General features: G+C 39.4%; 2 protein-coding genes across 6 annotated transcripts; one reads left to right on the forward strand and one right to left on the reverse strand.

The window, feature by feature from the left end:
- Positions 1-1,013: 1,013 nt before the first annotated feature.
- On the reverse strand, positions 1,014-4,741 carry BS14A (BET1P/SFT1P-like protein 14A). Of its 5 annotated transcripts, XM_089617516.1 has the most exons (7): positions 4,545-4,741; positions 3,444-3,594; positions 2,561-2,617; positions 2,409-2,468; positions 2,236-2,321; positions 2,107-2,131; positions 1,014-1,430 (listed from the first exon to the last, which is right to left on the reverse strand). In XM_089617516.1, the coding sequence occupies exons 1-6, from the start codon at positions 4,556-4,558 to the stop codon at positions 2,119-2,121; spliced, it is 381 nt and encodes a 126-aa protein (XP_089473642.1). In that variant the 5' UTR covers positions 4,559-4,741; the 3' UTR covers positions 1,014-1,430; positions 2,107-2,118. The 5 variants fall into 5 exon arrangements, with proteins under 5 accessions (XP_089473642.1, XP_089473640.1, XP_089473641.1 ...); XM_089617514.1 differs by lacking the exon at positions 2,107-2,131 and having other exon boundaries at positions 4,545-4,738; XM_089617515.1 differs by lacking the exon at positions 2,107-2,131 and having other exon boundaries at positions 3,444-3,591; positions 4,545-4,736.
- Positions 4,742-15,722: 10,981 nt separating this feature from the next.
- On the forward strand, positions 15,723-16,250 carry LOC149393366 (uncharacterized). Its single transcript, XM_089618001.1, has 2 exons — positions 15,723-15,913; positions 16,025-16,250. Exons 1-2 carry the CDS (start codon positions 15,723-15,725, stop codon positions 16,248-16,250), a joined length of 417 nt encoding a protein of 138 aa, XP_089474127.1.
- The last annotated feature ends 6,469 nt before the right edge of the window (positions 16,251-22,719 follow it).

Consider the following 22,719-nt stretch of genomic DNA (forward strand, 5'->3'; position numbering starts at 1 on the left):
ATTTTTACATAATAATTAAGTATTATATGTATATACGTCATAGTCCTTAGTGTATGTATAATCACGCACGCTCTCTATTAATTACAATATTAGTACTTAGACATGTCACCTAAGCAATGACGAATAGGACTGCTATATAAAAGTCGGCATTATGCGTGTAATGTGATAATGTTACTCCATTGACCAACTCATTGGGAAGCAAAGATCGGACCAAGTATTTTTACCCACTTCTTTTTTCTTTTTCTTTTTTGAATTATATTTAAACACAGAACTCTCCAAACTTCGTCCATGATTTGTAATATGATATTCTCCTTTCTAACGATATACTTTAGAATAATTTGTATACTAGTAAAAACTCATGAAACTGAAAGCTTCTGATCATAATATATGTGTAAACATATACCTGATGATTAGAAAGACTTAATTTAAATTTGGTATTTTGAATTTTTTTTTCTTTCATGCAAGCTACATTATATTGTGTATGCGACACGAAGATTCAACAAGTAAATACGTTGACAAGACAATGATTCTTATTTTTAATGAAGCACGTTAAATACAACTTCAAGTGTTGGAATTAATCTCTTACGTCTTACTATATTCAACATATATTTTATCCATGAAATAAATGTAAGAATATAGCTTGGAGGAGAAAAGTCAAATCCACGAATGCGTGTTTGAACTTTGAAGCTTTTTTTTTCTTTTTTTCTTTTTTGGGTAAGAGTTAAATGTCGACATAATAAAACTAGAGAGAGAAACATGGGACCCCTATCTTGAAAGCTGAGTTGTACTTGTACCTAAGGATTTCTGCTATTAACAAAAGCCAATTATTTGCAGTGTGTAAATTATGTATTAAAAAAAAAAAAGCAAACAAACTAAAAAAAAAAACATTGGGCGTGTGCTTGTCAGTCTGTCGGTGTTGTTTACATGTACTGCTAGTAATTGCTTCCAGGTCAAGCAAACAACATTATTGTGATATATTAAATACTTTAGAATTCCCTGAAATAACGAATCAATTATAAATAATATTTCTTTCTTCATTCCCACATGTAACATTTTTAGACACTGTAATGTCATAGCTGTCAAATAATTTATAAATAATTAGGGCTGAAACCAACAGGTACACATAGATTTTCATTAGATTGTTACCATGTGGCACATAGGCTAATTCAGTTTTTCAAAGACAAATATTTCACACACGGTACGAAAAATTCTCGCCTGGATCTTCTTTATTGACGTACGTGCTTTTTTTTTTTTTTTTTTCTTTTTCTTTTTCTTTTTCTTTTTCCCTTCCATACTGTTCCTTTTAGCAAAAATGAAGACTTATATAACTTTTTTTTTTTTTTTTTTTTTGTATATTGACAAGTGTGATGGAAGATTTGACCAGACAAGCTTCTCTAATCCGGAATCAGCCGTGCACGTAACTGATAGCCCTGTTACCAAAAGCAAGTCAAAATTTAGAACCAACAAAATTGCTTCACCAAATTAAATGACTTCTTAGCAAATAACATTTAGCTGTTTTTCCTTAACAAATTACAATTCAATTTTTTTTTTCTTTTCAGAATACTATATGAAAACACATATGCATATCAATGTGCGTGTGGCAAAAGAAGACATGTATGGTATATGAACTTCAATGCCAAAAATAAAAGCGAGTGTATTAATTATTCAAACTATGTGTTTTCCTTTCCAGTTTTATTAATCTTTCCACTTTTTATTATCAGATTAATTAACAGGTACTTCAGCACTTGCCATAAATGTTTGTTTCATATGATCTCAATTATAAAGAAAAAAGAATGCTTAGGGAGACCAAAGCAAAATATAATCTTGTTTAGGGAGACCTTATACTAGCCCAATCTTGCATAAGGTCTGCCCGAGAAAAAGTAACAAAAATTTGAAACTGTAACAGCAAGCCAATGAGCAGTCGAGCGATTAATTGAATCCCAAAGATCCTCACAGAAAGGGGGAGTTTATTTTACTCTTAAATTGTACCAGAATACGTAATTGTTAACATTTCGTGACAACCAAATATTTGGTATCAATTTTATCTTTATATTAAGGGAATATGAGCAGAAGAATGGAAATATTTATAAGTCAGAAATGTCGGACCTTATCTCGAGCTTAATGTAACCACCTAAAAAACATTAAATTGGAGCTTAGATGTGTTTAGCCAGATATCAAAATACGGAATGATTAAATTCGCTAGTATACATTGTATAAATTAGCAGGGAGACTTACTTGAGGACATAGTATATGATTAAAAAAGAAACCACAAAACCCCCAACAAGGGTACACATTCTTCGGCTTGATTTTTTCTCAAACACCTGCAAATAACCACCATCACGGGTTAGAGAGGAATTAGCTCTATGATAATGCAAGCTAATAAAGAGTAGAAAGATCTAAAAACATACCATCTTGAACCGATCCATAGTACCCGACATAATACCCCTTGATGAATCCATGTCATTCCCCTAGTTTTACAGGTTAACAACATTAAAGCAAAAAAGACAATAATTCATACTGTTCAACAGACGGTATAACTTTAAAAGCCAAACTATTGTACCATTCTATCCAGAAGACGATTATGATTCTCCACCTCTTCATGTATGTCACCTGTTAACTGTTGGCGAGAATATGAGTATCAACTATTAACAAAAAAATTATATTAAGGGAACACCTTCGACTGAACCAATCTCTTTCATAGTAAGTATGCACTCTAACATGAATCCACAATAGCAAAAGTTACTCAGACTTCAAATTCCTTTTACACGCGAAATCAATATATTGTGTGCGGAAACAAGATGTATCCCATAAATATATTATAATTAAGCATAAACGTGAGCTTGTGTTTATCTCCTCTCATGGTGATAAAATGTGAACAAGATGATGCGGTTGAACACATTGGCAATATCTTTGTTGGACTAGTATTTAGAAGCATCAGCATTATCTGATTTATAGAAAAATTGGGCCGTGCATATATATTCAAAGGATAACACTTCATTAAAACAAACAAAAAAAAAAACCAAAAAAAAACTCAGTGTTCAGTGTTTATTCAGAAATGCTAACTATCCAGACTAATAGTAGTAGCTAAGGATGACACTAAACAGAGTTAGACCCTCGATTTGAATTTATTAGCTCTATCATTTCACAGCCAAAGACAATTTAGGAAGCCAAAGGAAAAACCTAGATTCTCCATACCGAAACTTCCAGGAAAATCAATCTTAGGCATTGGATTACATAAATGAGTTTGCTAAAATACAACCAAAAAATCAACAGAAGAAACTTTGACGTGCATAAATTGAGGATCTTGCACACTAGATCTTACAGGAATACACCTATAAACCTATACAAGAATACTTTATACAACTTCTAGCAGCAAAAAGACAATAAACAACTTGTACAAAGGAGAAAGCAGATTTATATATGAGTTCTGAGGATAAACGTACTTGTTTCAGTAGAATAACTCTATCTTGCAAACTATCAACAGCTTTTTCATTGTCTTGCTCATTAATATCATGAGAGTAAGAGGAAGAAGCCCTAATCCCACCTTCCTCGAGCTCATTAAAGAGAGAAGACTTGGCAGAACGAGGGTCCCTGCTAAAAGTGGAAAAAAATCACACTTATAGTGAGACAATAAATTAGGAAAACTAAAAGCGCTTTGGGTTTTCTTATGGTCAACAATTATGTATTCCACAGACAAAATTTGTTTATCAAATTGAAAGACTCTTGCTTTAAGGCCAAATCTACATATCATAAGAGGGATAGTACAAAGATGCACAACAAGTCATGTTATCAATATAAAAATGAATGGAAAAAAACAACAGCATGGAGAAGAAAACACACAATACCCACGTAACACTATAACAGTTACCACTACGCAGCAACGAGAAGCAGAAATATGGACTCGAGGGACTAACCGCCTGTGAATTAGGTTACTCTTGTTTAAAAATCACGAAATGGAAACCGATTCTCCAAAATCCATTCCAGCGTTTAGCTTCAAGCTATCATATGGGTATATGACCACTTTTGTTTTCATATGGTAATTTACATTTCAACAATCGAATTTATATCTTAACACTCGAAATAACATGAATTCCAGCACAAAAAACTAAAATGTATACTGCTTTCTGTTTCCTCAAATAAAAATCCAAGTTTTTACTGTTTCCCAAAACCCCTCCATTTTCCAATATGAAACTGTGTTTCATCATCACCTTCAATCTGTGAAACACTAGGATTATGCTTCGTCAAAATGTGTACCACTAAGTTATCCTGAATCACACACACACAAGCACACACCAAATCATAACTACTCTCAATTGAACACTAAATATATTTCATATTATCTTATCAATATAACCTACAGTAATTATTTCTAAACACAAATTTCCACAACGAAACGCTAAATAACATCGTTCCGAACTAAACCAAATTCTAAATATAAAATAGTAATCCTGTAGCCAAACAAGCGATTGTGGATTCAGATCACGCTAAAATCGAAAGATGTGTTCAAAATTCAGATCTTACTTTCATGAGACTTCGTCAATTACCTTCTGTAGCTCATCGCTCTTGATCAGACTTATTCAGAGTCGAGATTTGGATTCTTGGATCGAGAAAATGGCTGGAATCGACCGAGAACTGGTGGTGAAAGAAGTGAAGCTGAGTTTTTTTTTTTTTTTTTTCCTTTCCTTGAGCGGTTAATGGTGGGTTTGACTACCGAGCAAACGTTCGAGATTTGGGCTTTGAAACTCGATCTAATTCTTATAAGCCCAGAAGTAGAGAATGGTAGTCCATATTTCATGGCCCATATATATGAGGCATAATCAAGTCATTTTGCTGAACAGTCCTCCAATTTCTTCACTGTAAATAAAGTAGGAGCTTCAGATATCATGGATTATGTTTTACAATATTAGGATAATAATAAGAACAATCAACTGAAAGCTTGTATTAATTCTCAAATTGAAACTATATTACGAGAAATACCAAGAAGCATCTTCTCAATCAACCTAACCGTTTGAGAATAGTCATTGCTTATCTATCAACCACCAAAATCCTAGGCAACATAAAATATGATTTTCTCTCAATTTATATACCTGTCTGTAACATGTTCCTAATTAATTATTACGTGACAACAGCAAAAATCCTTACAAAACAAAATGAGCTTTGCTAAAAATCGAGTTTCTCATTCCACAGTACAAAAAAAAGTTGGTTTTCCTCAGTTATAGGTTAATTAATTTATGTAGATACACTTATGGATGAAAAGACAATACTGGAATTGAGAGGAGCTTTTAGGTCCAATGATGCCCAACCATACGCTATAAATAGTGAAAATTGAAAGCTCGTAAATGTCGTACTGAATCCACATTGCGTTTTTTTGTGCCCATCGTTTTAATGCGCACACATGCTATTCTTCTTCCTTGGTTGCTTGCTTGTAATTTGTACCAATAACTTGATTATTCCAAGGCATACTTGACACCTAATTGTATTTGTACCTCTCTCTTCTGATAGTAAAACCTTAACTGAAACATGTTTTTCTATAATCATAATTTTCTTAGTAAATTACACGATCATATTGGGGACTAAGTGGAACGTGATAAACACCAGAAAGAATGAATTAAACAGAGGCATTTCAAACCTATTGAAATTGAACTAGTCCCCTCCAAGATGGAATTGATGTGGGACGACCACAAGACCAGTGAAGTATCATTTTATCATCATATTATTATATTCAAATCAATTGTTTTGTATTTAGTGTGGTTGTTTATCTCATATTATACGTGTTGATGTAACAATTTTACACGTTAATTATTCCTAAGAAAATAATAAAATAAAACTTGTAAGGATAATATATTGTTGATAGTCAAATTTGATGAAGAACGTTAAAAATAGCTCAAAAACAACATATTGTGAGACCCGACTTTTGTACACGTCAGATTCTGTACAAATTTCCTCTTATCAATAAATAAAGGAAATTTTCTTTTCTTTCCGTGTTGAATGAATTATAAAATTCACGATCTCTCTCGTTTCAGTTTATTACAGATGTTCTCTCTATATTTTCTTGTTCTACGTTTTAAGTGAAATTTTAGAATTTCGGAAGAAATTCATAATAAATTTGGATAAATCAATAAGGAAATGATGGATTTCGATAATCCGAATATAAGGAAAAGGATTTTTGAAAGCACTTGAAGGTTGGAATAAATTTATGTGCTTGAGAACGAAGGAAATAATACTTAAGGGTGACCAAATTTCGGAATAAGGATATTCGAGTGAACTCAATATTATTTTCCGAATAAAAATTACTCGGAATGTACTTGGAGATTTAAAAATCTCAAGAGTAAAAATAAATTTCGAAATCTCTTAAATATATATTCAAGGTCACGAGAATTAATGAGGATTTCTCGATTATTTATCAAGATTATTTCTAATGAGTTAAGGACAAGATTGCGAGGTTTGATTTTGAAAGGACTTATGTGCAACATTTGAAGGACGAGATTGAAAGGAAAAAATATAAAGGAATCATTTGGTGAGCGACGTGTCCACTTGTGGTGCAGCCACATGTCTTCCGTATGTCTTAGTGAAGAGTGTTGTCGGTCGTTTTCGGAAAACCCAAGACGCCAAGAAGACACGTCGCTCAAAGGGCCGATGGTCAGGCCGGAGGTCCTTAAGAGTGGCAAGCCTTCAAGCCCTCGCCCAAACTCTCGATTCCTTAAGTCGAGCCTAGCCCCTCGAGTCGAGACGTGAGTCGGCTCCTCGAGTCGAGCCTCGCCCCTCGAGTTGAGACTTGATTCAGTCTACTCGAGTCGAGCTTCGCTCCTCGAGTCGAGCCTTGAGTCAGTCTCCTCGAGTCGAGCTTCGCTCCTCAAGTCGAACCTTGAGTAAGTCTCCTCGAGTCGAGCTTCGCTCCTCGAGTCGAGCCTTGAGTCAGTCTCCTCGAGTCGAGCCTCGACTCAGATTCTACCCGTCAAATAGTTGCATTCATGTCACAAACCCAAAATGCAAAGCCCACAATAGCTCAACGGGCCCGGAAGGACGACGGTCGCGAAAGACCCATGAAGGCGCTGCCCAGCGCGTGCCGCGCCCGCCACACCGCGCGCCGCGCCCGGGCAGAGTTGTGCCGCGCGCACAGCGGCGCAGACCGCGCGCCACGGGTCGCGCACCGCGCGTAGTGCGCTGCTGCCTCTTGTGCGCCTCCACTTGAAGAGGTGCGAGCCCCCAGTCCCACATGGACGACGAAGGACCTTCCTAAGGCTCTCAAACACCTATATAAACCCCCTCTCACTTAGGGGGAAGCCATCCCTTCATCTCCTATCGATACGCTCGATTTCTCACTCTCCTCTGCTTCTCTTGATGCCATATTTGGCCTGAAGCATTCTCGCAAGTCTCTCTCGTTCTCAGAGGTTCCGAAGCACTCACAGGGACTTCCCGGACGTCGCTCCCTCTGACCGAATGCCCCCCGGTGCTCAAGCGCGCCCCTAGGGTTCTCGACTAGAGTCCCCTTGCGCGTCTAACACGCTAGACGCGTACGCGATCTTTGAAGTTTTGAGACGCCACCAAGGACTCCTCCGCGCCTCGTCTCCTTCGTTGAGCACGCTTCTCCACCAAGGTTCCATCCCTCATACTGCGTCTTACACGCCTGAACTACGTTCTGACCTGATCCCACGCACGGGTACGTAGGCAGCCGACACCCAAGTAACGGTCACTCCTCCTCCTCACCCCTTTCCTCTCCCGAGAGGTGGGTTGATCGGAGAAAAACTAGCTCGAGACTTTCGAGTTCACACTCTTGGCCCGGGTGCGATCACTTGGTCCGGCCTTGGATCAAACCGCCCGAGGTATTCAATAGTTGTTCATTTTCGTGAGACAACAAAGAGCTGCCATGTGGATATTTTTCTTCTCCTCCTCTAAAAATCGGCCACCTCACCATTCTATCTCTTTCTCTTTTTCTTTCTTCTTCTTCTTCTTTCTTTCTTTCTTTCTTTCTTTCTTTCTTTCTTTTCTTCTTCTTCTCTTCCGCGCGCACAGCCAGCTGCTGACAAAGAGAAAAAAAAAGAGAAAAGAATTTCGGCCATCTCCTTCAATCATCACCGAGCCTTACCATCACCACCATACTCTTTTCCCCTTCTTCTTCCTTTCTTCTCCCTCGCGCGCTGTCAGCCGTGACCCCCTCCATCGCCCGCGCTTTGGCCGAGGAAAAAGAAGACGCCGCGAGCGACGGGGACGCCGGACCAGGAAGGAACGCCGGGGAAGGTTTGAGAGCACACTGAGGAGGCTGAATTTTACGGGAATAAGGTGATAATCTCTTCCTCAACTTGAATTCGAAATCTAGGTTCATGACTCCAAAATTGGGGGTTTTGGTTTCCGAGTGGAACTCTAAGAAATTGATTGGTTTTAAGTGTTTATTGCGCTTCATTAGTGATGGTTATAGCTTGAAATTGAGGATTGATTTCGGATTTCTTGTTTTGGATTCAATTTGGCCGAAAATCTTGATGAACGAGGGTTTGAAGATCTAATTTTTGGGGCTTCTCGTTCCTGTGTATTGTTTAATGATTCTGAGACGTTTTTTTAGAAAGTTTGGTGTCCTGGATTTGTTTGAGAATCGTTGTTGGACTTGAAATAATTTTTGGACGAATTTTTGGTGATTATGTGAACATGGCCATGTGGTTGTTGAATGTTGTGGTTTGAATTATGGATTTGATGTTGTTACGTGAGGCTGTGATGTTTGATTTGAGTTTTTGAATTTTGGGTTATAGTGTAGCTTGGTCGAGTGATTTGGTTGCTTGGCCGTGTGAGCATGTTTTGGCCGTGTGAAATGTTTTGGCCGGTTAAGCATCGAACGTAATCTGAGCCTCGTAAAGTATTTTATGGTCCTTTATGATTGAATTGAGAATATGGTCGTTTGAGTTTCGTTGTGATTTTCCGGTTTGTTGAGAACGTTTTTTTGGTTAGTATGGATTCGATTTGGATTGGGTTCGGTTTTGGATTTAAGTGTCGGGATTCGGATTTCAAGATTCTGTTATGTTTTGGGAATCATGAATTGACTCGTTATCGGATTTCCCGACTTGATTACAGATCTAGACGGACGAGCGGAAACCGGACGAGGCGAAGGCGACGAAGCCGGGTTTTGAAGATTTTAAGAAAAAGAGTTATCGAAATTAAAGCTCGATTAACTTGTGAGTCTTTTAATCGCTTATAGCGTTTAAATACTCTTGGATTTGATTATGTAATGTATTTCATGTATTTAAATAAATAATTTATGATTATTTATTTAACAACGTTTAAGAATTTAATTTAATTATTCGCTTTGGAATTCTCGGTTAGTTTTTATTCGGATCAATTTATTTAAGACTCATAAGCATATTATTGGATTTTATTTCGTATTATTCTCGATACGAAAATACGCGAGTCTTGAATAAGTTTGACTTTCGAAAAACCGGAGAATAATAAATTAAATTCTCGAATTCCGAACCGACTCGAATTTAATCCCGACAACTAACCTTATCTTTTCAAGTAGTTTCGAATCCAATAACTAACAAAGTTTCAACTTCGGATTTTAGTTCTCTCGACGCTTCAGGACGTGCTAAAGGTCTCGGGAAGCGTGTAAAGCAAAGAGACTCTGGAATTCATCGAGTTCGTGAAACTTCTGATTTTAGTTCTCTCGACGCTTCAGATCGTGCTAAAGGTCTCGGGAAGCGTGTAAAGCAAAGAGACTCTGGAATTCATCGAGTTCTCCGACGAACTTTCCCGGGTAAATGGGATTTAGGTTTGAGGCGCCAAAAGGGGAATGGTGCCTAGTAGAATAATTGTTATGTTTATTTGTTTAATCCTAAAACCAAGAGAAACCCTCAGTTAGACAAGACGACCGAATAAGGCTTCGGCCACTAACTAATAAGATGATAAAATGATAGGGTTAAACGATTAGCGGGTTAAGAACCTTGCAGCCTTTAAAACTATGTTAAGCTTCTGTAATAGGTTTTACCCCTTCATCCTGATGAAGAGGACAACAGGATGAGGAAAGACGGTGTCTTCCGGATTCAATTTTGAGAGGAACTGTTCTAGGAGAAGGTCCAACCTCACAGTTGTCGACAACTCCTTCTAAAATACTTAAAAAGCCATACAGTGAAATTAATAATGTTAATGACACGCTTTATCCCGATAAGATCTCCTCTTGTAATAAGATAGACAGGTAGGCTGTAAACAGCTCCTGTAAAACGTAATGAACCCTTTGTCGGCAATGTAGCGGGTGGCATTTCCAAAGGCTCTTTAATGGGAATTCGATGGGTGGCTTCAGGTGAGTCGATGGGTGGCTTACATGTCCTGAGGGAAATATGAACCCTGGAGTAACCACGGATTGGTGAAGGTTTGCTCCCCTCTACCAAGCGCGCATTAAGGCCCTCCTACATATGCTAGTGGATCCCAGACGTTAGAACTTCGGCCTTCCGAAGACTAGGCTCAAGTTCTCGGAATGGTTTACTCATCTCTTATGAACGGCTGCGGACGGAAGTGTTGATTGGCCAGTCCACTGATGTAAGGCCCCGAGATGAGTGAGATGGATGAGTTCCTAGGAAATCGGTTGTTAGCCGAATTCCTATATGATTATGTGTTTGATTGTTTTAGAACTGAGTTCTAAAACTATATATATGTCTATGTTGATTGAACGATCTTTCGCTACGCTGCTTGAATGGTTGAACTTCTTTATTCTTCTGAATCTGTCATTTGCGTTCATCATCTGAAACTATGCATCTCATGTAGTATTAGGTTACATATCCTACTTACTCAGTCGGTCTGACTCACCCCATAAATCCCTCTTCTTGTAGATAAAGGAAAAGCTCAGGCAAAGCAGGAGTGCTAGTCAAGGTAGATCTCATGACGACTTGTGGCATAGGAAGTGTCTTTTTGGGAAATGGGTATCAGGTTTTTGAAAACTGAGCTTGTATGCTCGTGAAAGTTTTTATATAGCTTGTGAAAGAACTTTTATAATATAAAAACGTTTAGATGATCGGCCCGAAACTCTTTTTACGTTTTGAAACTCGGTTATCACGATTATTGGCCCGTGCTTATGAATAGCAAGCTAGGGTTGTCCGCATTTTTGTAACCCTTTTAGAAGCGAAAATTTTTACCGGTTTTTAGAGGACTAGTTTTAGAAACCCTTGTTATTCCTTATATGTAAATTAATTTTATTTCCGCTGATGTTTAATAAACGTTTTGTAAATGACGTTTGAAAATGTTTTATGTTTATTTCGTTTGAAATATAAATGATTGTGAAATGGTTACGAGAAAGGTCGCGATCCGAGGGCGACGGGTGTCATGCGGGTCGTGACAGAGTTTTTGGTATTAGAGCCACAGGTTTAATCGTTTTTGTAGACTGTGAGATCTATTAGTCGACTGAGCATCTTGTTTACGGTCTGAGTGTCTACATGTGTGACCTTTTGATTTATGGTTACTACGAGTATGAGGGTATGAATGTGTCGGTGTGCTGTGTTTCCTGTTCGATTTGTTGAAGTGTATGTTATGCTATCTTGAGCTTTCTGGCGTCGTTCGGTTTCTGACCTGGCTATTGTTATGTGATTCCTTTAGAATCTGGAAGTAATGGCGGAAGAAGGGGAAATTCTTGACTCTCGTATCGTAAGGATAGAGCAATCGTTGGAACGATAGGCTAGAGAAGCGCAGCAAAGGGATGAACAAACGGAGAGACATAACCGTTTGATGACCTTGCTGCTTGAGCGAATGGATCGACAAGTTCAACCGGATCCTCCTCTAGCTGCCGAGAACCAACCTCAAGAACCTCTTCCAGCCTTACCGGTAGTGGGAACGGAGGAGCTCAACTATCGTATTCTTGAGGTAGCTCCTGTTGTAGGAGAGCCAGTGTACGAACGATTCCAGAAGCAGAAGCCACCGGTGTTCGAAGGAGGTCCAGACCCTATAACGGCTGAGAATTTGATCAAGAGAATCCAACAGATCGTTAGCTACATGCAATTGTCCGACACGGAGTGAGTAGCTTGCGCGATCTACCAGATGACCTCTGAGGCTCGAAGCTGGTGGGAGGTAACTGTCATGTCAGAGGATGTAACGACTATGACATGGGTACACTTCATCAACCTCTTCCATGAGAAATACCTGAGCGAGGCAAGCACATGCGGCAAGATTCGAGAGTTCATGAATCTGCGTCAAGGAAAGATGCCAGTAGCATAATACATTGCGAAGTTTGACGAGCTGGCAAATTTTTCACCATCCGTGGTTCCGACCGATCAAGCACGGAAGACAAAGTTTATGCACGGTTTGAACGTTGACATCGTGAAACTGGTGGAGAGTGGAGACACTGGGCCTAGAACCTACGCCAGTGCAGTTCAAAGGGCGTTGAGGATCGACGCTTGGCGTGGAGACCTGGCAGTTTCTGCTCCAACCCCTCTGACTGTAGTGTCGCCACCACAAACTGGTTCAAACACAGGGAATCAGTTTAAGAAGAATCGCTTCCAGCAGCAGTCGGGACGCCATAATCCGACGAACTATGGAAACCAACCTCAACAGAGGAATCAGTCAGGAGGCGGAAAATCGTACGGAAAAGGTAAGCGCTTCTAGAAAGGTGGCCAAAATGTCGACAACAAGCGCGCTAGGCTTGACAATCAAAACATCCCTCAATGTGCGAAGTGTGGGAACCGACATACAGGCGAGTGTTGAGCCAATAATGTTACTTGTTACAATTGTGGCCAAGTGGGCCATTATTCCAAAGCCTGTCCAAACTCGAGACAAGGAGATGTACCAGCCAAGGCCCCACCGAAAGCCAATGCTCGAGTGTTCACTATTCGTGAAGATGTTGTGCGTGCAGGAACGTCCACTGCAGCTACAGGTCAGCTTTCTGTGGGAAATCTTTCAGCTTATGTACTCATGGATTCAGGTGCTACGCATTCATTTATTGCATCTAGAATAGCTGAAAAGTTAGAAAGTGAAAAGTTGAATTTTTCCTACCCATTCATAACCGTCAGTCCGGAAGGAGATCTGTTTGAATCTAAGTCATGGTTCAAAAACGTACCAATTTACGTTCAAGGTAGAGAGATGATGGCTCATCTGATTGAACTTGAAATTACGTTCAAGGTACAGAGCTGATGGCTCATCTGATTGAACTTGAAATGGTTGACTATGATGTTATACTCGGGATGGATTGGTTAAGCAAGCATCACGCAGTGATTAACTGCAATAAGAAGGAGGTTAAGTTTCAAACTCCTGGGAGTGAATCGTTTTACTTTCATGGGTCATCTCGGAAACCAGCCTTCCAATGGTGTCAGCTATGAGAGCCTTGAGGATGCTACAGAGTGGATGTGCTGGATTTCTAGCAAGCGTAGGAGATGTATCAAAGGGACAGAAGGTAGAACCGAAGGATATCCCAGTCGTAAGGGAGTTTATAGAAGTATTTCCCGAAGATCTACCAGGGTTGCCACCTGATCGGGAGATCGAATTCTGCATAGAATTGATTCCTGGAACTGCACCGATATCGAGGACACCATACCAGATGGCTCCAGCAGAGTTGAAAGAGCTTAAGACGCAGTTACATGAATTGTTGGATAAAGGTTTCATCCGTCCAAGTCATTCGCCGTGGGGAGCGCCGGTATTATTTGTGAAGAAAGCAGATGGTTCTCTAAGGTTATACATCGACTACCGAGGATTGAACCAGGTGACTATTAAGAATAAATACCCGCTTCCTCGTATCGACGATTTGTTTGATCAATTAACAGGGGCGCAAATCTTTTCAAAGATCGATCTACGTTCGGGCTATCATCAGCTTAAGGTCCGAGGTGAAGACATTCAAAAGACAGCGTTTCGGACGCGATATGGGCATTATGAGTTCCTAGTCATGTCCTTTGGATTGACGAATGCTCCTCCAGCATTTATGGATTTAATGAACCGAGTGTTTGAGGCGTTCTTGGAGAAGTTCGTGATCGTTTTTATAGACGATATCCTCATATACTCGAAGACTCGGGAAGATCATGAGCAGCATTTAAGAATGGTTCTAGCGAAACTTCGAGAAAAACAACTCTATGCCAAGTTCTCGAAGTGTGAATTTTTGCTTGACAAGGTAATCTTCTTGGGTCACGTTATTGCAAAGGAAGGAGTTATGGTCGACCCAGCGAAGATCAAAGCAGTTAAGGAGTGGAGTAGACCAAAAACAGTAACGTAGATCCGAAGTTTCCTAGGCTTAGCTGGCTAACTATAGGAAATTTGTGGAAGGATTTTCTAAGTTAGCCATGCCTCTGATGCAATTGACGCGCAAAGGAACCAAGTTTGAATGGACGGACAAGTGTGAAAGCAGTTTTTAGGAGCTAAAGAAGCGCCTAACGATAGCTCCAATCCTTGCAATTCCACAAGGAACTGAAGGTTTCGCAATTTATTGTGACGCGTCGAAACAAGGCCTAGGAGCGGTGCTGATGCAACGAGGTAAGGTGATTGCGTACGCCTCTCGACAACTCAAGGATTACAAAACAAGGTATCCAACGCATGATATGGAGCTTGCAGATGTGGTTTTTACACTCAAACTTTGGAGGCATTACCTGTATGGAGTGCACTGTGACATTTACACGGACCATAAGACCCTCAAGTACCTCTTTACTCAGAAAGAGTTGAACATGAGGCAGGGACACTGGATGGAATTGTTGAATGATTACGAATTTGAGCTTCATTATCACCCTGGAAAGGCAAATAAGGTGGCTGATGCCCTTAGTCGAAAGACCGCCGCAGTAGCTGCGAATCTAGTTGGACAGTCTCCTCAGCTCAAGTCGGAGATAGAAAAGTTGGAGATGTAGCTGATCATTGGAAGATTAGCAGCTCTTAACGTTCGACCAACCCTTCTTGAGCAGATAAAGGAGGGACAATACGCGGATGATTTCTTGCTTGGGAAGATTTTTGACGCCCAAGGGAATCAAGAAGGTGAATTCAAACTCGACGATCGGGAAATGTTGAGATGTAACGGTAAGGTCTGTGTGCCTGCCGATGATGATCTCCGATGCCAATTGCTGCAAGAAGCTCATGGGACTCCAAATTCGATCCATCCAGGTGCGACGAAAATGTATCCAGATCTCAAGAAGATCTATTGGTGGCCGGGTATGAAAAGAGATGTGGTGACGTTCGTCCAAAAGTGTCTTAAATGTCAGCAGGTTAAGGCTGAGCATCAAAAACCCGCAGTGACGTTGCAACCCTTGGAAGTTCCACAATGGAAGTGGGATCAAATCACGATGGATTTCGTGTCGGGTTTACCCAGGACTACGGCTGGATATGACGCAGTCTGGGTGATTGTAGACAGGTTGACGAAGTCGGCCCACTTTCTTCCCATAAGGTCCACCTATTCAGTTGATAAACTAGCTGAGCTATTTATCAAGGAGATAGTGCGTCTGCATGGAGTTCCTTTGTCGATCGTTTTAGATCGAGATACTCGATTCACTTCGAGGTTTTGGCAGCGTCTCCACGATGGCATGGGATCAAGATTGAATTTCAGTATAGCCTTCCACCGTCAGACTGATGGGCAGAGTGAGCACACCATTCAAATTCTGGAAGATATGCTCCGAGCAAGTGTGTTAGATTTTCAGGGCTCGTGGAGCCGTTACGGTCCTTTGATAGAATTTGCATATAACAATAGTTATCAAGCGACTATTGGAGTGGCGCGGTATGAAGCACTCTATGGAAGGAAATGACGATCCCATGTCCACTGGGACGAAGTCGGAGAGAACAAGCTCGTAGGGCCAGAGATGCAAGAGCAAACCACGGAAGCAATCAAGAAGATCCGAGCGAGGATGAAGGCGTCCCAGAATCGTCAGAAGAGCTATGTAGATAAACGGAGACGACCTCTTGAGTTTCAGGTCGGAGACAAAGTGTTTCTGAAAGTTTCACCAATGCGCGGGGTAATGAGATTTGGAGAGAAGGGTAACCTGAGCCCCAGGTATACAGGACCTTTTGAGGTCCTGGAGCGCGTGTGAGTGGTAGCTTATTGTTTAGCTCTGCCGCCATCAATGTCTCATCTGCACAATGTCTTCCATGTTTCAATGTTAAGGAAATATATGGAGGACGCTTCTCACGTTCTTCCAGTCCATGAAGTCGAGATTTCAGAAAATATACAATATGAGGAGCCAGTAGTTGCAATACTCGACAGAAAAGAGAAGATTTTGAGGAACAAAGTAATCCCCTTGGTGAAAGCGCAATGGAAAAAGGCACAATGTCAAAAAGCGACTTGGGAACCCGAAGAAGAAATGAAGGAGAAGTACCCAAGGCTTTTCTAAGTTTCGAGGACGAAACTTCTCTAAGGGGTTAGGGGTTGTGAGACCCGACTTTTATACACGTCAGATTCTGTAAAAATTTCCTCTTATCAATAAATAAAGGAAATTTTATTATCTCTCCGTGTTGAATGAATTATAAAATTCACGATCTCTCTCGTTTCAGTTTATTAGAGATGTTCTCTCTATATTTTCTCGTTCTACGTTCTAAGTGAAATTTTAGAATTTCGGAAGAAATTCATAATAAATTTGGATAAATCAATAAGGAAATGATGGATTTCGATAATCCGAAAATAAGGAAAAGGATTTTTGAAAGCACTTGAATGTTGGAACAAATTTAGGTGCTTGAGAACGAAGGAAATATTATTTAAGGGTGACGAAATTTTGGAATAAGGATATTAGAGTGAACTCGATATTATTTTCCTAATAAAAATTACTCGGAATGTACTCGGAGATTTAAAAATCTCAAGAGTAAAAATAAATTCCGAAATCCCTTAAATATATATTCAAGGTAACGAGAATTAATGAGGATTTCTCGATTATTTATCAAGATTATTTGTAATGAGTTAAGGACAAGATTGCAAGGTTTGATTTTGAAAGGACTTATGTGCAACGTTTGAAGGACGAGATTGAAAGCAAAAAAATATAAAGGGATCATTTGGTGAGCGACGTGTCCACTTGCGGTGCAGCCACATGTCTTCCGTGTGTCTTAGTGAAGAGTGTTGTCGGTCGTTTTCGGAAAACCCAAGACGCCAAGAAGAGAAAAGAATTTCGGCCATCTCCTTCAATCATCACCAAGCCTTACCATCATCACCATACTCTTTTCCCTTCTTCTTCCTTTCTTCTCCCTCGCGCGCTGTCAGCCGTGACCCCCTCCATCGCGCGCGCTTTGGCCGGGGAAAAAGAAGACGCCGCGCGCGACGGGGACGCCGGAGCAGGAAGGAACGCCGGGGAAGGTTTGAGAGCACACCGAGGAGGCTGAATTTCACGGAAATAAGGTGATAATCTCTTCCTCAACTTGAATTCGAAATATAGGGTTCATGACTTCAAAATTGGGGGTTTTGGTTTCCGAGAGGAACTCTGAAAATTGATTGGTTTTAAGTGTTTATTTAGCTTCATTAGTGATGGTTATAGCTTGAAATGGAGGATTGATTTCGGATTTCTTGTTTTGGATTCAATTTGGCCAAAAATCTTGATGAACGAGGGTTTGAAGATCTAATTTTTGGGGCTTCTTGTTCCTGTGTATTGTTTAATGATTCTGAGACGTTTTTTTAGAAAGTTTGGTGTCCAGGATTTGCTTGAGAATCGTTGTGGGAATTGAAATAATATTTTGACGAATTTTTGGTGATTATGTGAACATGGCCGTGTGGTTGTTGAATATTGTGGTTTGAATTCTGGATTTGATGTTGTTACGTGAGGCTGTGATGTTTGATTTCAGTTTGTGAATTTTGGGTTATAGTGTAGCTTGGCCGAGTGATTTAGTTGCTTGGCCGTGTGAGCATGTTTTGGTAGTGTGAAATGTTTTGGTCGGTTAAGCGTCGAACGTAATCTGAGCCTCGTAAAGTATTTTATGGTTGTTTATGATTGAATTGAGAATATTGTCGTTTGAGTTTCGTTGTGATTTTTCGGTTTGTTGAGAACGTTTTTTTGGTTAGTATGGATTCGATTAGGATTGGGTTCGGTTTTGCATTTAAGTGTCGGGATTCGGATTTCAAGATTTTGTTATGTTTTGGGAATCATGAATTGACTCGTTATCGGATTTCTCGACTTGATTACCGATCTAGACGGACTACAGGAGACCGGAAGAGGTGAAGGCGACGAAGCCGGATTTTTAAGATTTAAAGAAAAAGAATTATCGAAATTAAAGCTCGATTAACTCGTGAGTCTTTTAATCGCTTATAGCGTTTAAATACTCTTGGATTTGATTATGTAATGTATTTCATGTATTTAAATAAATAATTTATGATTATTTATTTAACAACGTTTAAGAATTTAATTTAATTATTCGCTTTGGAATTCTCGGTTACTTTTTATTCGGATCAATTTATTTAGGACTCATAAGCATATTATTGGATTTTATTTTGTATTATTCTCGATACGAAAATACGCGAGTCTTGAATAAGTTTGACTTTCGAAAAACCGGAGAATAATAAATTAAATTCTCGAATTCCGAACCGACTCGAATTTAATCCCGACAACGAACCTTATCTTTTCAAGTAGTTTCGAATCCAATAACTAACAAAGTTTCAACTTCGGATTTTAGTTCTCTCGACGCTTCAGGACGTGTTAAAGGTCTCGGGAAGCGTGTAAAGCAAAGAGACTCTGGAATTCATCGAGTTCTCCGACGAACTTTCCCGGGTAAGTGGGATTTAGGTTTGAGGCGCCAAAAGGGGAATGGTGCCTAGTAGAGTAATTTTTATGTTTATTCGTTTAATCCTAAAACCAAGAGAAACCCTTAGTTAGACAAGACGACCGAATAAGGCTTCGGCCACTTACTAATAAGATGATAAAATGATATGGTTAAACGATTAGCGAGTTAAGAACCTTGAAGCCTTTAAAACTATGTTAAGCTTCTGTAATAGGTTTTACCCCTTCGTTCTGATGAAGAGGACAACAGGAGGAGGAAAGACGGTGTCCTCCGGATTCAATTCCGAGAGGAACTGTTCTAGGAGAAGGTCGAGCCTCACAGCTGTCGACAACTCCTTCTAAAATTCTTAAAGAGCCATACAGTGAAATTAATAATGTTAATGACGGGCTTTATCCCGATAAGATCTCCTCCTGTAATAAGATAGACAGGTAGGCTGTAAACAGCTCCTGTAAAACGTAATGAACCCTTTGTCGGCAATGTAGCGGGTGGCATTTTCAAAGGCCCTTTAATGGGAAGTCGATGAGTGGCTTCAGGTGAGTCGATGGGTGGCTTACCTGTCCTGAGGGAAATATGAACCCTGGAGTAACCAGGGATTGGTGAGGGTTTGCTCCCCTCTACCAAGCGCGCATTAAGGCCCTCCTACATATGCTAGTGGATCCCAGACGTTAGAACTTTCGGCCTTCCGATGACTAGGCTCAAGTTCTCGGAATGGTTTATTCATCTCTTATGAACGGCTGCGGACTGAAGTGTTGATTGGCCAGTCCACTGATGTAAGGCGCCGAGATGAGTGAGATGGATGAGTTCCTAGGAAATCGGTTGTTAGCCGAATTCCTATATGATTATGTGTTTGATTGTTTTAGAACTGAGTTCTAAAACTATATATATGTCTATGTTGATTGAACGATCTTTCGCTATGCTGCTTGAATGATTGAACTTCTTTATTCTTCTGAATCTGTCATTTGCGTTCATCATCTGCATCTATGCATCTCATGTAGTATTAGGTTACATATCCTACTTACTGAGTCGGTGTGACTCACCCCATAAATCCTTCTTCTTGTAGATAAAGGAAAAGCTCAGGCAAAGCAGGAGTGCTAGTCAAGGTAGATCTCATGACGACCTGTGGCATAAGAAGTGTCTTTTTGGGAAATGGGTATCAGGTTTTTGAAAACCGAGCTTGTATGCTCGTTAAAGTTTTTATATAGCTTGTGAAAGAACTTTTATAATATAACAACGTTTAGATGATCGGCCCGAAACTCTTTTTATGTTTTGAAACTCGGTTAGCACGATTATGGGCCCGTGCTTATGAATAGCAAGCTAGGATAGTCCGCATTTTTGTAACCCTTTTAGAAGCGAAAATTTTTACTGGGTTTTAGCGGACTAGTTATAGAAACCCTAGTTATTCCTTATATGTAAATTAATTTTATTTCCGCTGATGTTTAATAAACGTTTTGTAAATGAAGTTTGAAAATGTTTTATGTTCATTTCGTTTGAAATATAAATTATTATGAAAATGTTACGAGAAAGGTCTCGATCCGAGGGCGACGGGTGTCTTGCGGGTCGTGACAATCGAGGTCCCTATTTACATCGAAGAAAGTTACCCAAAGGTCGATAAATTTTTCAACTTGTTTAGATTGAACACTCTTGAAGAGGCCTACCTTGAAGTGCTTACGTACTAAGCGTATTCAAAGATGTCGTTTGGTTTGCTTCAAGTCATTCTGTTTTTCTAAGGTCCTGCGATATTAGATTAAAAATGTCCATAATCGTATTCATCCAATTCCTACAAAATGTACAAATCAAATGACTGTAGATAAAGTGTTTGGCACAAATTGGGATCACTTGAACTCATCCCCCCTTGCAGTCGATCCCAGCGTTACTTAAACTTTTAGTTGAGGACATCTGTACTAACTTAAGCAGAGCACCTTAATCCTCATTGATTTGGCAAATATAGTTAAGAGTCCAAGGTCTTAATTCTCACCTTTGGCATCTTTTCCGTCGCAAAATTCAAGCGACAAGATAATCTAACTTTTACTATAATTTCTTAAAGTGACTTTATCTCGTTATTAAGTCTAAGACTCTTCAATGAGTCTCATTGATTAAGTTTATAATATTAATATTTATCTTTTTAGAATTCATTATTATCATAGCGTCATTTTTTCATTGTAGAAAATCAACAATCTAACCCATAAAATGACATTAAAGACCCTAAAGAAAATGTTGGGCCCACAAACTAAGTTTTGGGTCCAAAGATAAATCAAATTCATTTAAAAAGAAACACACTATTAGAAACCTAAATCACGCCTAGCAGCTTTTACACGCCTACCAGTTTTTTTTTGGCCATGTAAAAGATATTAGGCGCGTCGTTTAGGTTTCTAATAGTGTGTTTTATCCCACAAATCTCTTAATCATTAAATAATAAATCATGCTATCTTTTATAATCACAATTGTTTATTTATATTTTTTCATAAATAAAAAGGGCATATTAGTCAACTTTGGACCACTATTAATGAACCATATTACTAAAAAAAACTTTATAAGCTTTGGTTATTATTTTACAAAATAGGGAAAAAAAGGTTGAATAAAATATGAGAAAATGGAAAAGTTCTCATTGATCTATATATTCAATAAAGCTATTTTCCCTATAAAAGAGTACATACAAAAGTTTGTTGTGACATAAACTCGTTCTACCCAATAGGAATCGATGTTCTCTTGTATTATTACGTCAGTACAGCAGCAAATAAAATCAAAATATCAAACTGAGCAAATAATAAAAATAAAACCAAAATATTAATATGAGCAAATAATAAAAAATAAAAATGTAAAACTGAAATCTAACATTGAATAGACCCCCCTTAAGATGGAGTGTACAAGTCTCGGATGCCAATTTTGCTAAGTAGGTTCTTGAATTGAGTTGGATGGAGAGCCTTGGTTAGAAGAGCAGCAAGTTGATTATTGGTGGAGAGATGCATTGTCTTCAAAACTCTATCTTGAATTTTTTCGCAAACAATGTGACAGTCCAGCTCGATGTGTTTTGTACGCTCGTGATAAACAAGATTGGCGGTGATGTGCAAAGTAGCCTAGTTGTCACAATAGAGGAGAGCAAGCAGAAGGTGTGGGATGGCGACGATGTGCAAAGTAGCCTAGTTGTCACAATAGAGCAGAGCAGGCAGAAGGTGTGGGTTACCCAAATCTCGAAGTAGGTTCAACAGCCACACAATTTCACATGTAGTGTTCACCATCGAACGATACTCGGCCTTCGCCGAAGATCATGAAACGACTTGTTGTTTCTTAGACTTCCAAGAGATGGGAGAGGAGCCAAGAAACACAAAAAAAAAAAAATCTGGTGAGAGATCGGCTAGTTTCAGGACAACATCCTCGATCAGCGTCACAAAATGCCTTGAGTTGTAGTGTTGATTTGGAAGAAAAGAAATACCCTAACCTACAGTCTTTTTGATCTATTGCAAGACACGAAAGGCATCTTGGAGATGAGTGTCCCGAGGGCTCGACATGAACTGACTTAATCGATTAATAGTTTAAGTAAAATTTGGGCGAGTTATAGTGAGGTAAATAAGCTTACCAATTAGTAAGCGATAGTTAGTGGGGTCCACCAACAAGTTTCTGTCGGATTGAGAAAGCTTCAAATTTGGTTCTAACGGAGCTGAAATTAGTCTACATCCTAGATATCCAAAGTTTTCTACAAACCCAAGATCATATTTTCGTTGACACACGGAGATGCCAGATGTAGAATATGCTACTTCCAGACCCAAGAAGAATTTCATGGAGCCGGAGGCTGTTTTCAAAGGGCCCATAGCAACGATGTCATTCGTTGCAGCAATGATGTCATCGACATAAACGAGGAGAGCAAGAAATGAAGAACCACTAAACCGCGTAAACAATGGGTGCTCCGAGTTGGATTCACTAAAACCCTCCTCTACTAATGCGCTAGAAAACTTTTGAAACTATTATCGAGAAGCTTGTTGCAAACTGTATATGGATTGGTAGAGCTTGCAAACATCGTTAGGTGGTAAAGCATTGTGTGGACGACAAGAGTATCTAGGAGGGACTGACATGTACACCTCCTCACTAAGGTCACCATGAAGAAAAGCATTT

The sequence above is a fragment of the Urtica dioica genome, chromosome 6 (assembly GCF_054948205.1).
Source record: "Urtica dioica subsp. dioica isolate 48M chromosome 6, U.dioica_male_clone48M_v1_H2, whole genome shotgun sequence".
Classification (NCBI taxonomy): domain Eukaryota; kingdom Viridiplantae; phylum Streptophyta; class Magnoliopsida; order Rosales; family Urticaceae; genus Urtica; species Urtica dioica.